The sequence below is a fragment of the Amblyraja radiata genome, chromosome 1 (assembly GCF_010909765.2).
Source record: "Amblyraja radiata isolate CabotCenter1 chromosome 1, sAmbRad1.1.pri, whole genome shotgun sequence".
NCBI lineage: Eukaryota > Metazoa > Chordata > Chondrichthyes > Rajiformes > Rajidae > Amblyraja > Amblyraja radiata.
The window spans coordinates 71,910,794-71,929,601 of NC_045956.1; the positions used below are offsets into that span (position 1 = coordinate 71,910,794).

The 18,808-nt window shown below is 40.7% G+C and overlaps 1 protein-coding gene across 1 annotated transcript in view; it reads left to right on the plus strand.

Annotated features, from left to right (window-relative positions):
* Nucleotides 1-18,808, plus strand: part of cfap299 (cilia and flagella associated protein 299) — a 713,772-nt gene that overhangs the window by 564,300 nt on the left and 130,664 nt on the right. Inside the window, exon 4 of the mRNA XM_033024019.1 lies at nt 6,511-6,653. Within this exon, the coding sequence (XP_032879910.1) occupies nt 6,511-6,653 (143 nt within the window). The remainder of the gene's footprint in view (nt 1-6,510; nt 6,654-18,808) is intronic.

Below are 18,808 nucleotides of genomic sequence, written 5' to 3' on the forward strand. Positions count from 1 at the left end.
TTACCTGGCATAATCCCTGCTGCCCCAAAGGAGCTTGGAAAACCCCTCACAATTCTGCAGCAGAGATTATAATCCAAAACTAAAAAGAGCCTGAAAGGTTAGGGAGTGAGTCTGGTTGAAGATCAGCTGAGCACTTCAAGCAGTAAATGCCCAGGAGCTGACTGGAAGAGGAAGTCACTGCAAGGAGAGAAGGCCCTTTCTCCAGCCCTTCTGAAAAATACATTTTGTAGATTGGGAAATTTTATTCCATCCACATTTTATTTAATCATTTATTTTGTTTGCTAACTTATGGTTTTGCAGTAATCTGTTTTTTTTCATTGCCTTTCATGGGCGGCTATTACCATATCAAGGAAAACGATCTGAACATTTTCCATTTCCAACTATTGTACCGTTTCCACCTGGCTAATTCAATCTTTTACTTGTGCAGAAGCGTGGGTGCACTATCTTGTTGGGCCAACAGCCAAACCTGTATTTGATAGGATCTACTTGGCAAATGCATAAATATATTTAGAATTCAGTTTCACAGTGATTTGTATCTCGCTAACTAAAGCTGGAAGGTCACGATATTTCTTTCATTAAAACTGTATTTTGATGTCTTATTTAAAAGTAATCAAGCATTTGGTAAATAAGTGAATTAACTACTGTTGATAATTACTTCAAGATAGTTTAATTGAAAACAAATCTCTTCAAAAGAGCAAAATTGCTGTATCATATCGCCACAGCAGGCGTCGGACATGGCAGCCGCGCCAACAGCCTGTCTCGTCTTTTTCTTCTTTTGCTGTTTGTCCTGTTTACAGTTTTACTTGTATGTTATTAGTGTATTTTTAGTTTTTCTATTATGTGGGGGGGGGGGGGGGGGGTTGGGGGAAACCTTTTTTATCTCTTTCCTCGACAGAGATGCAACTTTTTAATCGTATATCCATCTGCACTGCGGCTTTAACATTGTGGAGCTGGCGGTCCCTTTGTGAGGGATCGACTGCAGGAGCTCCAACCGCAGGAGCTTCGACCCGATCTCGGGTGCTTCGATCGTCCCGATGCGGGAGCTTTGATCGCCCTGACTGCGGAAGTTTTGATTACCCCGACCGCGGGAGAAAAAGAGGAAAGAAGGTATAGGATGTTTGCCTTCCATCACAGTGGGGAATGTGAGGACGCCGAAAAAACAAGATGGACGTGCTGCCTGCGCTGGTGAGGACTCGGAGGGAGTGCGTGAGTGCAGTGTTCTCGGCGTTTGCGGAGACATGGCTCCATGAGGACATCCCGGAGTCTAGCGCGAGTGTGGATGGCTTTCTGACTGTTCGGATGGACAGGGAATGCAGAGAGAGTGACAGCGGTCGGTACAACTTTGGTCACATCACAGTGAAGGAGCGTGTGTGTGGCCCGGATATTGAACTGATAGCTGTGGGTCTCCGCTTATGCTGTGTGCCCTGGGATCCTCACACACTGTTGTAGTGGCTGTTTAAGTCTATGTTTAATTTTTATGTGGTTATGTATCTTGTTGCTTTTTTATATGACTGTTGGCAAATCAAATCCCTTGTATGTTCATATACTTGCCTAATAAAGTAATTAGAATTACAATAATAATAAATTTACCCTTGCAATTTCAGATATTGTGATAATTGCACAATTTATTTGATCTTGGTATTGATATTGGTTTATTATTGTCGCGAGTACGGCAGTGCAGTGGAAAACATGTTTTCCATTCTATCCAGTCAAATCATACTATACATGAGTATAATTAAGCCATACAATGGATAGACCCAAGAGAAAAATGCCAGAGTGCAGAACATAATGTTACAGAGCTGTAGGATTACAGTTACCGAGAAAGTACAGATTTTAAAAAGTGCAAGGGTTGCAATGAGGTACGTTAGAAAATAAGAATTTAGCTTATGAGAAAACAGTTCGTAATCTGATAACAGTAAGCAGGGAAAAAGCAGATCCTGAATCTGGTGATATATGTTTTTAAGATTTTACATCTGCCCCACAGGAGAGAGGAGAAGAGAAGTTTTGATAAGAGAACTAGAGGTAAAGGAACCGCTTGGAGGTAGTGATCATAATATGATTAGTTTAAATCTGCAATTTGAGAAGGAGAAGGTTAAATCGGAGGTGTCAGTGAAACAGTTGAACAAAGGGGACTATGAAGGCATGAGGGAGGAGCTGGCCAAGGTAGACTGGAAAGGGATCCTAGCACGAATGACGGTGGAACAGCAATGGCAGGAATTTCTGGGCATAAACCGGAAGACGCAGGATCATTTCATTCCAAAAAGGAAGAAAGATTCTAAGGGGAGTAGGAGGCAACTGTGGCTGACAAGAGAAGTTAGGGATAGAATAAAACTAAAAGAAAAGATGTATAACACAGCGAAGAGTAGCCGGAAGCCAGAGGATTGGGAAACTTTCATAGGGCAACAGAAGGAAACAAATCGGGCAATAAGGGCTGAAAAGATGAAGTACGAGGAACTAAAAGAAAAGATGTATAACACAGCGAAGAGTAGCCGGAAGCCAGAGGATTGGGAAACTTTCATAGGGCAACAGAAGGAAACAAATCGGGCAATAAGGGCTGAAAAGATGAAGTACGAGGGGAAGCTGGCCAGGGATATAAAGAAGGACAATAAAAGCTTATTTTGATATGTTAAGGGAAAAAGAGTAGCAAAGTCAACTGTGGGTCCCTTGAAGGCAGATACGGCTGAAATTATTATGGGGAACGAGGAAATGGCAGAAGAGTTGAAAGGTACTTCGGATCTGTCTTCACTAAGGAAGACACAAACAATCTCCCAGAAGTACTGGAGGACAGAGGATCTAAGGGGGTAGAGAAACTGAAATACATTTTCATTAGGCGAGAAATAGTATTGGGTAGGCTAATGGGACTGAAGGATGATAAATCCCCTGGGCCTGACGGTCTGCATCCCAGGGTCCTCAGGAAGGTGGCTCTAGAAGTAGTGGACGCATTGGTGATCATTTTACAATGTTCAATAGACTAGTTCCTGTGGACTGGAGGATAGCTAATGTTACACACTTTTCAAGAAAGGAGCGAGAAAGAAAACGGGGAATTACAGACCAGTTAGCCTGACTTCGGTGGTGGGAAAGATGCTGGAGTCAATTATTAAAGAGGTAATAATGGGGCATTTGGATAGCAGTAAAAGAATTAGTCCAAGTCAGCATGGATTTATGAAAGCAAAATCATGCATGACTAATCTTCTGGAATTTTTTGAGGATGTGACAAGTAAAATGGATGGGGAGCCAGTGGATGTGGTGTATCTAGACTTTCAGAAAGCCTTTGATAAGGTCCCGCACGGGAGACTGGTGATTAAAATTAGAGCACATGGTATTGGAGGTAGGGTGTTGATGTGGATAGAAAATTGGTTGGCAGACAGGAAGCAAAGAGTAGGAGTGAACTGGTCCTTTTCAGAATGGCAGGCAGTGGCGAGTGGAGTGCCGTTTACCATATATATTAATGATTTGGAAGAGGGAATTAGGAGCAACATTAGCAAGTTTCCAGATGACACAAACCTGGGTGGCAGTGTGAACTGTGAAGAGAATGTTAGGAGGTTGCAGTGTGACCTGGACAGGTTGAGTGAGTGGGCAGATGTGTGGCAGATGCATTATAATATAGATAAATGTGAGGTTATTCACTTTGGCGGCAGAAACAAGAGGGCAGATTATTATCTCAATGGGGTTAGGTTAGGTAAGGGGGAGGTACAACAAGATCTGGGTGTCCTTGTACACCAGTCACTGAAAGTTGGCGTGCAGGTACAGCAGGCAGTGAAGAAAGCTAATGGAATGTTGGCCTTCATAACAAGAGGATTTCAGTATAGGAGTAAAGAGGCTCTTCTGTAGTTATATAGGGCTCTGGTAAGACCACATCTGGAGTATTGTGTACAGTTTTGGTCTCCTAATTTGAGGAAGGACATCTTTGTGATTGAGGCAGTGCAGGGTAGGTTCACGAGATTGATCCCTGGGATGGCGGGACTGTCATATGAGGAAAGATTGAAAAGACTAGGCTTGTATTCACTGGAGTTTAGAAGGATGAGGGGGATATCTTATAGAAACATATAAAATTATAAAAGGACTGGACAAGCTAGATGCAGGAAAAATGTTCCCAATGTTGGGCGAGTCCAGAACCAGGGGCCACAGTCTTAGAATAAAGGGGAGGCCATTTAAGGCTGAGGTGAGAAAAAATGTTTGTGAATTGTGAATTTGTGGAATTCCCTGCCACAGAGGGCAGTGGAGGCCAAATCACTGGATGGAATTAAGAGAGAGTTAGATAGAGCTCTATGGGCTAGTGAAATCAAGGGATATGGGGAGTAGGCAGGCACGGGTTATTGATTGGGGATGATCAGCCATGATCACAACGAATGGCGGTGCTGGCTTGAAGGGCCAAATGGCCTCCTCCTGCACCTATTTTCTATGTTTCTATGTTTCTAAGAGGGAATGACCAGGGTATAAATGGTCCTTGTTGGCTGATTTCCCAAGGCTGCCTGAAATGTGGATGGTGGATGAGGTTGAGGCTACATCCACAGCACTCTACAATGCCAAACTAAGCTGTAGTTTCTCTAGGATCAATAGGATCCTCTCTATGATGGATTTGTGAAAATTAGTAAGAGTTATTAGAGACATGCCAAACTTCCTTAGTTTTCTGAGGAAATAGAGGTGTCAGCGTACTTTCCTGGCCATAGTTGTTAATGTAGATGATCCAGGAGAACATAATTAGTGATGATTACGCCGGTGAACGTGAAGCTGTTGACCATCTCATTGTTGATCATCATCATTGATGATGACTAGAATGTGTGCACCATCATGTTTCCTGAAGTCAATAAGTAACTCCTTCCTCTTGCTGACATTGAGGGAGAGGTCATAAAGACCAAACTTCATTTCCAACTCCAAGTATTGACCTGCCATGTAAGCAGCTCAGTGACCTACCCATGAAGCACTTTGAATGTTTATTTTTTCATTTGGAATCATGAGACTGTTCACCCACAAGAAATCTTACAGCAAGGTGTCATCCAACTGCCACAAAAGATGAATAATAGAGGAACAGACACTTTAGTCAATTACTTCCCTTCTGCTGCCCATGGCACTCATTAATTATAATGTCCTTATCACTGTGCTTTATTTCTGCACTGAATGATCGATTTGTGAATTGAGCCTTAAGGGACTTGACATCTTCCTGTTTTCTATGACAAATTGCATTGTGAATGTCCCAATATGTATATCATTGAATAGAAAGTAAATTTTAATAAAAACAGAAAAGTGAAAGACAAAGCTTAGACAGCTTAAGGCCCTTCTTCAGAAATACCTGCCACCAAATCAGTCTGAGTGATTGATATAATGGGAAAATGAGTCCACATTTAGTTAGAGATACATTATTGTCTTTTTCACCCGTGGGCAATGTATGTTTTAGATGATTGATATATCATTACATTATTATTGTTCTTCTTCTTTTTCTTCTTCTTCTCTTCGAGAAAGTAAAATCTTAGATTTTCTTGCCAGAAAATAAAGTACTGTACATCAGTAAATGGGATTTTGATCAAGGCAATAAGAAATCAAAACCTTATTTACAGTGATCTACATGATAAAAACAAATTACATAGTTTGATGTTTATAAAGAAGGACTGAATGTTTTAATGAAATAAAGGAAAATTATATTCAGTAAATAGTTCTTTTTTAATGTTTCAGTCTGTGCCAATAATCAATTTTTAAGAGCCCATTTCTGCAACCACCACCTTCAGCTAATCGCCACCTCGTACCCTTCAGCACTTCCCATCTTCTTAATTCCTGAATATTATCTATGATTTTCATGTTCCGTTTGTTATAAGTGGACAAGAATAATTAATGAAGTGAATGTGGACAGTCTTAAATATAGTACAATGACCAAGCATCGTGCTTAGTTTAATATGTTTATGCAGACCCTGTGTTTTAATAGAAATTACCCTCCAAAATGAACTTCCCATCTGCCTTTTTGAGGGTGATATTATTAATTGCTGCAAGTGAACAGTTGGCTCCTACATAATAATATAAGGGAATAGGTCATGTCAATTCTTCGGACTTTCATGTCACTGAATTATGCCACTGCCGTGCAAACGGATAAAAACTGATAAATCATTGTTGAATGGAAAACACAATGATTACAATTCGTAGAAAAAAGTTGGAAAGGAAGGAAATATGTTTGTTTATTTCTGGAATAATTTAAACTACTATCCTTTAAAATGAAAAAGAAAACATCCATCCTCAAAATGATCAACTCAACTTTTAATTACCTCATATGAATATAATTGTGAAATAAACATTTTAGAAAATATTGATATCATTAATAATTTCAATATCTTTTGTAATATAAAATACTTAAATAATATTATGCTCCACGTCTTTTTATCAAATAATTATTAGAAGTAAAACTGTGGACATCAATTAAATAAAACACTGGAGTTCATTATTATTAATAGTATTTTAAGACTGACCAGCTTTATTTTACATGTTAATTTATAATACAAAAATATGTGTTTTCTAATTTTACAGTCCATTCTGTTTATCCGCGACTACAATGCTCATGGTCAAGAAATTTCTGGCTATATCGACTATTCACACAGACTCAGGTTGGAACACTTTGAAGGATATTTCAGTGGAAAGAAGAAACTATTGCCACGATCAACAGATCTGAGGTACATTTACAGAGTTTAACCCTAGTGCAGAGACAATGCTTGTGGTGTTCACAGTTATGTTTTTGTTCATGTTCTGTCATCAACAAATTACAATGTCCCTGCATAAATAATAACTACCCAATTTTTCCTTATTTGTGGTTTCCACATTTTGGTTTGTCGTGCTTCATGCTTCCCCACAATGACTTAATGACTATGGACCATCCACAAAACATATAGAGCACCTGAATACTGCAGCGGAAGATATGTTACTCTTTAGTTTTAGTTATCTCATGCACCTGGATTCTTTTAATATAAATTGTTTGTCGTGTTTAGATTTGTGAAACACCAGGCGCAATCCTAAAACATTCTTGATGTAGTATCAACTGTACCCTTAAATATCTTGCACTATTAGTAGTTAATTACTGGGACTGTACTACTTAATTCACTGTATCCTAAAATTATTCACTGGGATTTCCTTAGTGCAAAAGGCTTAGATTGGCAGAATTTGTTCGATGCACCCAAGAGGGGTTCTTGAAACAATATGTGAATAGTTTAACCAATGGAGGGACTTTGTTGGGAAATAAGCCTGACCAGGTGGCTGGTGTTTCAATGGGAGAGCATTTTGGGAACACTGATCTGATCACGATTTAAGCTTTAAAATACAAGTACACCTCCAATTTTCCGGCAAATGATGGTCCGGCACCATCTTTAATCCAGACAAAATTATGGGAGCACATCTGAAATTCCCTCCAGAATTCCCCCAGAAAATGTGGTGCCTAGGCTGGGTGAGGTGGCTGATTTCGACCTCATCAGGACTTCCGAGGGCAACTTGTTAACCAGCGCCAGGGTTGCCCGTGCAAGAAATACAAGTTTTGCTATTAATTTAATATTTGTTTTATTTAAGTATCTAGCAGTCCATGGTTCTTTAGAGGCACAGAAGGGATATAGTTAGAGGGTCAGAGGTGTTGAATTATTATTATGTGACCTCTGTTGGTCTGGCAAAATGGTTAATCCGGCAAGGCTCTGGAACCTAAGGTGCCGAAAAATCGGTGCGGTATCAGCAGTTACAAATAAAGCTAAGTCCAGCCTTGGGGATTGCACTAAATTGGGGAAGAGCAAATTGTACATATTCTTAGGAGTTTAGGAGAGAAAAAAGGGAGGGTCTGATATTGGGTCTAATCTGAATTCAAGACTGGCATGTTCAGAGGGACAAGGATGGCAAGGTAAGGGCACATTGGATGACGAGAGAGGTTGTAAATTTGGTCATAAAGGGAAACATATATAAGGTTTAGCAAGAAATCAGAGAGGGTCTTTGAGGAATGTGAAGAAAACAGGAAATAACTCAAGGACAGATTCAGGAGGGTTTAAAGGGGGCAATGACATTTATTTGGCCTGTCTGATTAAAGAGAATGCCATGGCATTTTATACAGTGCATTCAGAAAGCATTCAGACCCCTTCACTTTTTCCACATTGTGTTATGTTACAGCCTTATTTTTAAATGGATTAAATTCTTTTTTTTAATCATCAAACTACACACAATATCCCAGATTGAAGCAGCAAAAACAGGTGTTCAGAATTTTTTGTAAAGTAATTAAAAATAAATAACTGAAATATCACATTTATATAAGTATTCAGACCCTTTGCTATGACACTCAAAATTGAGCTTAGGTTCATCCTGTTTCCATTGATTATCCTTGAGATGTTTCTACAACATGATTGGAGTCCACTATTGGTAAATTAAATTGATTGGACATGATTTGGAAAGGTACACACCTGTCTATATAAGGTCCCACAGTTGACAGTGCATGTCAGAGCAAAAACTAAGCCATGAAGACGAAGGAACTGACTGTAGACCTCCGAGACGGGATTGTGTCATGACACAGATCTGGGGAAGGGTATAAAATAATTTCTGCAGCATTGCAGTCCCGAAAAACAGAGTGACCTCAGTCATTCTTAAATAGAAGAACTTTGGAACCACCAGCTCTTCATAGAGCTGGCCGCCTGGCCAAACTGAGCAATGGGGGGAGAAGGGCCTTGGTCAGGGAGGTGACCAAGAACCTGACACAGCTCCAGTGGTCCTCTGTGGAGATGGGAGAAACTTCCAAAAGGACAACTATATCTGCAGCACTCCACCAATTAGGCCCTGACAGGCACATGACAGGCCGCTTGGAGTTTGCCACAATGGCACCTAAAGGACTCTCAGACCATGAGAAACAAAATTTTCAGGTCTGATGAAACTAAGATTGAACACTTTGGCCTGAATGGCAAGCATCATGTCTGGTGGACCGCTCATCACCTGGATAATACCATACCTACGGTGAAGCATGGTGGTGGCAGCATCATGCTGTGGGGATGTTTTTCAGTGGCAGGAACTGGGAGACTAGTTAGGATCAAGGGAAAGATGAACGGAGCAAAGTACAGAGAGATCCTTGATGAAAACCTGCTCCAGAGAGTTCTGGACCTCAGACTGGGGTGGAGGTTTACCTTCCAACAGGACAACGACCCCAAGTACACAGCCAAGACAATGTAGGAGTGGCTTTGTGACAAGTCTGTGAATGTCCTTGAGTGACCCAGCCAAAGCCCGGACTTGAACCCGATCGAACATCTCTGGACCTGAAAATAGCTGTGCATCGATGCTCCCCATCCAATCTGACAGAGCTTGAGAGGATCTGCAGAGAAGAATGGGAGAAATTACTCAAATACAGGTGTTCCAATCTTGTAGCGTCATACCCAAGAAGATTTGAGGCTGTAATCACTGCCAAAGGTGCCTCAACAAAGTACTAAAGGGTCTGAATACTTATGTAAATGTGATATTTCAGTTATTTCTTTTTAATTTCTTTTTAATTCTAAACATCTGCTTTCACTTTTTTTATTATGGGGTATTGTGTGTAGTTTGATGATAAAAAAAAAAGAATTTAATCAATTTTAGAATAAGGCTGTAACGTAACAAAATGTGGAAAAAGTGAAGGGGTCTGAATACTTTCTGAATGCACTGTACGTACATTAAAACCAAGAGGGTAGCTAGAGAGAGGGTACGATGGGGTTTCTTAGGGATAGGATTTACTCACATTTGGTAGATCAAGCTAATTAGTATGGCTTTTGCAGGATAGGTCATGTCCTAATAACTTGATTGAACTTTTTGAAGAAGTGATAAAGGTGATTGATAAGGCTAAGACAGTGGATATTGTCTCTGCTGACTTTAGTAGGGGATTTGACAAGCTCTCTCATGGTAGGTTGATCCAGAAGATTAATGCCCCTGTCCCACTTGGGAAACCTGAACGGAAACCTCTGGAGACTTTGCGCCCCACCCAAGGTTTCCGTGAGGTTCCCGGAGGTTTTTGTCAGTCTTCCTAATGGTCGAAAGTGGTTTCCGCTTCTTCTATGTTCCGGCGATTATTTCAAAAAATTCAAAACGAGCCAAGATTAAAAATAGGTTGCCGTTTTAAAAATCGGTAATTTTTAGTCGAAGCCGGTTGCGATGCTAGTTGAAGGTGGTTGCCGGAGGTTGCAGGTGGTTGCCGGAGGTTGCAGAGAACCTCCAGGAACTGCACGGAAACCTTGGGTGGGGCGCAAAGTCTCCAGAGGTTTCTGTTCAGGTTTCCTAAGTGGGACAGGGGCATAAGATGCTTGCATCCAGAAGATTAAAGGGCCTGTCCCACTTGGCGATTTTTTTCGGCAACTGCTGGCGTAATTGACTGACATATCAGGTTGCCGAAAGATTTTGAACATTTCAAAATCCAGCGGCGACAAAAAAATGTTGCGACACTTGAGGAGACACCGCGCGTCAATACGTCATCACTGCTGTGCCATGCCGCATCATGCCGCAACTTTTTCGGTGACCTGATATGTCAGTCAATTATGCCAACAGTCGCTGAAAAAATCGGCAAGTGGGACAGGCCCTTAAGACTTGGTGGTTTACATTCAGAACTGACTTCCCCATAAAAGACAGAAGGTAATCGTGAAAGGATACTATTCTGGCTGGTGATCTGTGACCAGAGGTATTCCATAGGGATCAATGCTCAGACCTCTGTTGTTTGTGATCATGTCTGAGAAGGATTCTGACCTGTAAAATCACCTGTCCATTCTCTCCCCAGTTGTTGCCTGACCCGCTGAGTTCCTCCAGTACTTTGTGTTTTGCTGAAGATTCCAGCATCTGCAGTCTTGTGTGATTCCAGTAGGAGGAAGACCTCTACTTTTTCAAGAGCTGTAGGAACTTTACTGACCTTTCAACAAAACTCGTTAGCTTTGCTGATTATCACCCCCCCCCCCCCCCTATGAGTGATATTCCTAATCCCGTATATGGCATTCTGCTTTCTTTAGTGCGTTCTTTCTTTATTTTTTCTAGCTTCCTGCCCTGAGTAATGTGGCTCTGGGTTATGATTCCCCTGCTAATGTTCCTTCTGGCTTCTCATTGTGAACCCGGAACAAGTGTAGACAGGCTACTTGACTGATATTTAATGAAGAAGGAAAATAATGGCTCAGTGTATTTTTTAACATTTTTAACAATTTGACTGGTTCTCCATGTGGTAATTGTTGGTTCCAAAAGATTTCAACAATTTGATTGGTTGGCTTTGTGGTGCTTGCTCATTGCCAATCTGTGGCTGTCACTTGCTGTTTTGCGTATGGAGTGGTTTATGGTTTCTGTGGAAAATGCAAACCTGAGATGTTTTTGTCACTCCTGGCAGAAGTGTGTGGTATTATTACAAGTTTTCATTTGAAAAATTGTGCACGCATGTAATATTTCTAAGGTGAAAATGTTATTCTGAGACACCCATGTCCTAGTCATTAATATTTCAAAAATGTCTATCACCCCAACTCCCATCCTTGGGGAACAGTACTGCGCAGCATCCTCTAGTCTGAAAAACAATAATTTGCAGCTAGGTTTTGGTTCATTTCGAAGTCAATTTTTTATACATGTTGCAACTGTCCCTTTTATTCCAGGAGCTTCCATTTTTTTCTAACTAACAGATGTGAAATTTGTATCATGCCTTTTGAAAATCTATATACTGAATGAATCTGTTATTAATCTACCTATCATCAAAAACACCATCAGTTGAGCCAAGCACTATTTGTCTTTAACGCATCTTGTCTAGCCTCCTCTTATGATTCCAACACCTCCAAGTGATCTTTTTATCCCCAAATATGTTTCAAGAGGCTTTCCCAATACCAAAGTTAAACTGTGTAAGAAGGAATTGCAGATTCTGGTTTAAACCTAAGATAGACACAAAAAGCTGGAATAACTCAACGGGACAGGCAGCATCTCTGGAGAGAAGTAATGGGTGATGTTTAGGGTTGAGACCCTTCTTCAGACGTCTGAATCTTGACGCGAAACGTCACCCATTCCTTCTCTTCAGAGATGCTGCCTGTCCCGCTGAGTTACTCCAGCTTTTTGTGTCTACCAAAGTTAAACTAACTTTTCTGTAGCTGTCTTCTTTGTTCTTACTCCCCATGTGGGCAGTCGTGTAATGTTTCGCATTGTCCCACCCTTTGACGTTACCCCTGTAGGGTGGGGAATTGGAAAACGTTGCCCCTCCAATCTACTATAATTTCCACCCCATCTTTAAGCGTAAGCAGCCTTTCTAATAACTCCACCTTATCACTTTTCACCTCAACCATTATCTCTAATGCTTCTTTTCCCCTTTTAGCGAGACTTTAATTCCATTCCATGGTAAATCCAGATATGAAACATTCATTAAATATTCCAGCTACGCCTCTGCCCCCAGACAGAAATCATCTTTTGTTCCCTATTTCATTCTCCTTACTATCTATTCACCATTTTCTACTCTATATATAGATAGATAGATAGATAGACATTAGACAATAGCCCTTCGAGCCAGCACTGCAATTCAATGTGATCATAGCTGATCATCCACAATCAGTACCCCGTTCCTGACTTCTCCCCATATACCCTGACTCCGTTATCTTTAAGAGCCCTATCTAGCTCTCTCTTGAAAGTATCCAGAGAACCGGCATTCACCGCCCTCTGAGGTAGAGAATTCCACAGACTCACAACTCTCTGTGTGAATAAGACTCTAAAAAGACTATTGGTTTGCTTTTACATTAGTTGACAGTATATTCACCTGTTACTATTTCCCAATTAACTCTTTTACTATCTGGCACTCAGCGCTAATATCAATCCATCATTAGTTGTGTACACTTCTATTTATTTTCGTTTTCAGGAAGCTTTGGTTTTATTTCACTCTATCTTTTTCCCCTCAGGACAGCACAAACCCAGGACAGTACAAACCCACCTCCTCTTTAAAAGTTGCCCCATTGCGAGCTAAACTTAGATTAAAATTATCCATGGCCTGATCTCTCAGCCCACTGACAATGGCCTGTCCCAGTAGTTTTTTTTGTTGTTGATTGCTACTGGCTCTTTGCCATTACTAATTTAAACCGTATGATATTAAGATTACCAATTTATCTTCCCCCTCTGGCATTTAGTGCCCCAGAAACTGATGCAGCAATATCTCCTTCCTCTGGTGCAAGAACACACAGATCTAGGACATCAATTCCTTAGTCTCATTTTATTTTAGTTTAATGCTATCACAATCGGCTTTGAATCATCACCAACTCATTCTCACAACTCTTGTATCTCTCGTTAACCTGATTGCAGATTTATTTTTCTCCATCCCACTATTTCATGAACAATAAAGCGCATCCATATTTTTCTTAACTCTAACCTGATGGATTCAGTCAAAAACATTCTGCTCAACATTAACATCCTCCTTCATCAGTACTGACAACCCCTTTCCCTCCTTAACTATACTGTCTTTCCTAAATACCTTATAATCAGTATTATTTAGAGTCCAATCCTACCTATTGAACTACCTCACTTATCACCACCGTAATATTTTTCCACCCATCAACTGATGACTGCAATCATAATTACTGAAACTTTCTGTTGATTCAATAATAATTTCTTATTTTCTGTTAAACGAAATCCAATATCAGCATTTATAATAGAAACTAGATATCCCCTGCATTAGCAATTTTGTTTATCAGTGTGGATTTGCATCAAGCCAATTGATGAATATATATTTATCAATTAAAGTATATACAGTCAGATTAATTAAACATTTTAAACAGAGGCATTTTAATTTCATACATAGTGCTTGCAGATGTAAGTTTTTAATATATGAGTAAATGCCATTATGGTCAGTGGCTTGAATGCACCAATTCATTGAGGTTTCTGACCCCTCTAGTATCTTTGGTTTCACCCACCTGTAGGTTATTTCCAAATATTCTCATGTTTTCAGCAACCTCTGCATTTGCTTGATGAAATATTTCTGCACTCCTACACACATACCACAAAAACACCTATGTAACTAAAGGATCTTTCACATGGATCCTGGTTTCAAGGGTGTCAACCAGGATGGGGTGTTCACCTTATTGGATCTTGGGTAAAGGATCAAACAGAACTATTACTTTTGAGTAAAAACACCTGTGTTGTGTGTGAAAAAACATTCACGTTCTGACATTTTGGGATGACTGCATTGGAGCAAGCAAGTCTGCTGGTTCTGGGACTAACAACACCCTCCATGGTTCATTTCTCCAATGGAGGTTAGAGACTTAAGCAGAAATATTTATTTTGTGGCACAGTGGTGCAATGGTTGAGTTGCTGCCTTAGAGTGCCAGAGACCCAGATTCGATCCTGACTATGGGTGCTGTCTGTATGGAGTTTGTACGTTCTCCCTGTGACTGCGTGGGTTTTCACCAGGTGCTCCCAATTCCTCCCTCATTACAAAGACGTGCAAGTTTGTAGGTTAATTGGCTTCTGCAAACTGTCCCTGATGTGCAGGATAGAATTAGCGTATGGGTGATCGTGATCGGCTTGGACTCGATGAGCTGAAGGTCCTGTTTCCGCTCTGTATCTCGAAACTAAACTAAACTTCTGTCCATTTGTGAACCAGCTTTGTTAATGCCCTGCCTCTGTTTATTCCTAACCACCAAGGACCATGAACCTGGTGCTGGGAAGTAGGATTTGTTTGAGTGGCTCGCAGATATGAGACACCGAATGGCATCATTATGTGCCATATATTTTCAATGATTATATGATCGAGCAGGCAATAAACAATTTGGATGCTTGAAAGTACTAAACAAGGCTTCCTGATGACTTCTTATATATGGATCAGATTGTTCAAGTTGCACCTGTGTCAGTTCCATTACCTTCCTGATGGAGATTGCCAAGATGCCTCGGGGATTGGCATACAATGACCAAAACATTTCCTCCACAATTTATCTGCTTTCAAGTAAAATAAATGATATGTATGATAAAGGTGACACAGATGAAGACAGTTGCAGCACACATTGTTCCATTTTTAAAAGCCTTCTTGTCACCCCTTTCATATTTCTCATTGACATCCTGAAACAAGAACGATTTAAAATAATTTAAATAAACAATATGGTCAGACCTATTATGAAGTTTACTGACAACACAATGACATAAATCATAGTTTATCCCTTGTAACAACCAGGCTGGTTAGACTTGCTGCTTGTATAAAGAGCCCCTACTGAGTAGCAAGGTTGGTTGAAGATTCTCAACCTGAATCGTCACCTATTCCTTTTCTGCAAGGATGCTGCTGACCCGCGGAGTTACCCAAACTTTTATGTCTATCTTTGGTTGAAGGCTGCTTCTTTGTGGGCTACAGCTAGAAAAAATGTCAAGGTAATTGTCCAGATCGACTATTGACGAAATCACTGGGAATTCAATACATTGAGACATTTTCAGTTGGCCTTGAATCATGTCTAGGCTCTACCAGCATAAGTGTGCACTGAACACATTGTGAAGGATTAACACTTATATTGAGGTAAAATCCAATCCCCTTTTTGCTTTTTTTCCCATTCTTTCTGTTTTATAAGAATTCAATATTTCAACTTTCCTTATTTGTCAAAATGTTGTGAAATGTTTGCGAAAAATACAGATTAAGTATTAAGAACAGTGTTTTACCAATCAAATTTCCAACAAACTCAATGATTAGATTATTCATTTAAAATCATCACCAGTGTTCTTCACTTCTAAAATTAATTTTGATTTATTTTTTCAGAAGCAAGTTCAATGGACACATATTATATCACATTTAGGACATGCAATCACAAATGATAATTGATAAATGATAAAGCTTCTCATCCATAAAATATTATACTGACAGTAGAAAACTGAGAAACAAGAATAGGTTTTCCACATTTATTGTATTTCAACTTGGGATGTGTTTGATCAAAACATAATTCATGTGGATCAACAAAACATAAGTAAGCTTCACAGATCCACAGAATAGTCTGAAAATGTAAGTTCATTTATCCCATCAAATCTTCATTGGCTCTCTGCAAGAAAAATCGAAATAATCCCACTCCTCCACCCTTTCCCTGTTGTCCTGCGAATTGTTTCTGTTCATTGCTCATCCAACTCCCTTTTGAATGCCATAATTGAATCTGCCTCCACTAATACTACAATTAGTAGAGCACTCCAAACACTAACCACTCATTATTTAAAACAATTATCCCTCAATTAACATTTTGTTCCATTGCCAATGATTTATGCTCCATTGCCCTCTGACTACAGGGCAGTTTTTTTTCCTCTCCATATGCTTTGTGAACACATTGCATAAGTTTAAATACCTGTATCAAATCACTTTAAACCTCTTCCTGCAATGCAGACAACCCCAGCTTCTCCATTTTATCCACAAATGTCAATGCAATGCTCGCATTTATTTCAAGAGGGCTAGAATACAGAAAAAAGGATAAATGCTGAGGCTCTATAAGGTGCTGGTCAGGCCACATTTGGAGTATTGTGAGCAATTTTGTACACCATATCTGAGGAAGGATAAGCTGGCTCTGGAGAGGATCCAGAGGAGGTTTACAATAATGATCCCAGGAATGAGTGGGTTAACATATGATGAGCGTTCGACAGCATTGGGCCTGTACTCGCTGGAGTTTAGAAGGATGAGGGAGGACCTCATTGTAACTCACCGAATAGTGAAAGGCTTGGATAGAGTAGATGTGGAGAGGATGTTTCCACTAGTCGGAGAGTCTAGGACGAGAGGTCATATCCTCAGAATTAAATTAAAGCATTAAATTTCTCCCGTTACCCATTCCCATAACCTGTCCATGTCTCATTGAAGTCCATTCCCATCTCCCCCATGCCTCACTACAACTGTAAAGTTGGAAATTGTGCCCTCTACTGTTAAGTCCTGATCTTTTAATCGATATGAGGAAACTTTGTGGTAACAACTGCAGGTAACTCCACTATAGGCTTCCCAACAATCTGAAAAACAATCTTCCAACACCACTCTTTGTTTCCTGTCATCCAACCAAGATTCCTTGTTGTGCCACAGCCCCATTCATTCCATGGCTTCGATCCTGAATGCAAACCTATTAAGTAGCACCTTGTCAAATGCTATTTGAAACTGCATATAATCTACATGTCATATTTTTCTCATTGACCCACTCTGTATTTCATCAAAAACTCGATTGAGTTAGTTGTACTTGCCTTTCATAAACCTATGCTTGATTTTACTTATCCAAGTGTCTGCTAATTCTGTTGTCAGCCCATTTAATAACAATTACCCCTTGAAATAACAGTAGATAATCAATTCACTTCAGATTCTGCACTGCAGCACTACAATTAAGATAAACCAACCATATCGTATTTAAAACATATACAATATTACACACTGCAGATTCCTATTCTGCAGTTGTGTAAAGTTCCGGAAGTGGTGGCACTGCCCAAGCAGCTGCGGCTCACCTGCACTCCGTCTGTCTTTTATTTTTTTTGGTTTTCTTTTGTCCTGTTGTTTAGTTTATTTTGTTTATTTTAGTTGTGTATGTGTGGGGGGGCGGTGGGAGAAAGTATTTTTAGTCTCTTCCTTTGGGGCGATGCGACCTGTTCTTGTCGTATCCCCCATCTCCGTCTCCGTCTGCGCTGAGGCCAAATAGCGGAGCTTGCGGCCACCAACTGTGACCGACCTCGGGGCTCCGAGATAAATCGGAGTCAGGACTTACCAATGCGGGGCTGGCTGACTTCGGGGCTGTGGTGGCATTGTGGCGGCGGTGACCTGCAACGGCCCAGTGGACGACAACATCGGGAGCTCACAGGTCCCAGGTTGGTGACCGGTTTTCTGGAGCTCCCGCAACGACAGCTTCGTCCGCTGGGCTGGAGGGTGGCAGCTTCGGCAGCTTCAACCGCCCCGGGCTGCGGAGTTTGAACCAGCCCGTTTGCGGAGCGCGGATGCGGCCGCTAGACTTACCATCACCCGGCGGGGTCCCTATATAGAAAGCTGGATCGCCTCAACGCAGAGGGAGACAAGGAGGGAAGAAACAAGGACTTTAAGACTTTTGCCTTCCATCACAGTGAGGAGGTGCCTTGTAGACTCACTGTGGTGGATGTTAAACTGTGTTAAGTGTGTGTTTTGTTATTTTTTTCTATGTTATGACTGCATGGTATACAATTTCGTTCAGACTGAAATGTCTCAAGGACAATAAAGGATACTTTACTTTAAAATAATCACTGAGTCATATGAAATATGTAAGAAATAGGATCAGTGCAATTTTTGCACTTGGAACCATTTAATTTGTGGAGGTTCTACAACTAATACTCTCTTAGCACTGGCTTCCAACATCTTGCAAATCCCTGTCCTTCTATGTCTGCATAATATTATTTAAATAAACTTGCAAGGCATCCTATTTGAGAACCAACAAGAAATTTAATTTACTATTACGAAAATCAAATTGGAAGTGTGGTTGAAAGTTGTACTCTATTCTCCTGTCCCCCATCTCCATCAATGGTGTGGATGTGCAGTTTACCAGGGACTACAAATACCTTGGAGTGTACTAGGACAGTAAACTGGACTGGTCCAGGAACGCTGAGGCTGTGTACAATAGGGATAGAGCCGACTGTACTTTTTGAGAAGGCACCGCTCCTCCAATGTCTGCAGCAAGATGCTGCAGATGTTCCAATAATCGGTGGTAGCCAGTCCCCATCGTCTTCTCTGTCGTGTGCTGGGGCAGTAGGGCAAAGGCCGCGGATGCCAACAGGATTAACAAGCTCATCAGGAAGGCTGGCTCTGTTAAGGGGGTGGAGATGGATTCATGGGAGGTGGTCTTGGAGGGGAGGATGCTCCTTAAACTGCGCAGCATCTTGTAAAATACAGCTCACCCCCTCCATGACTCACTAGTCA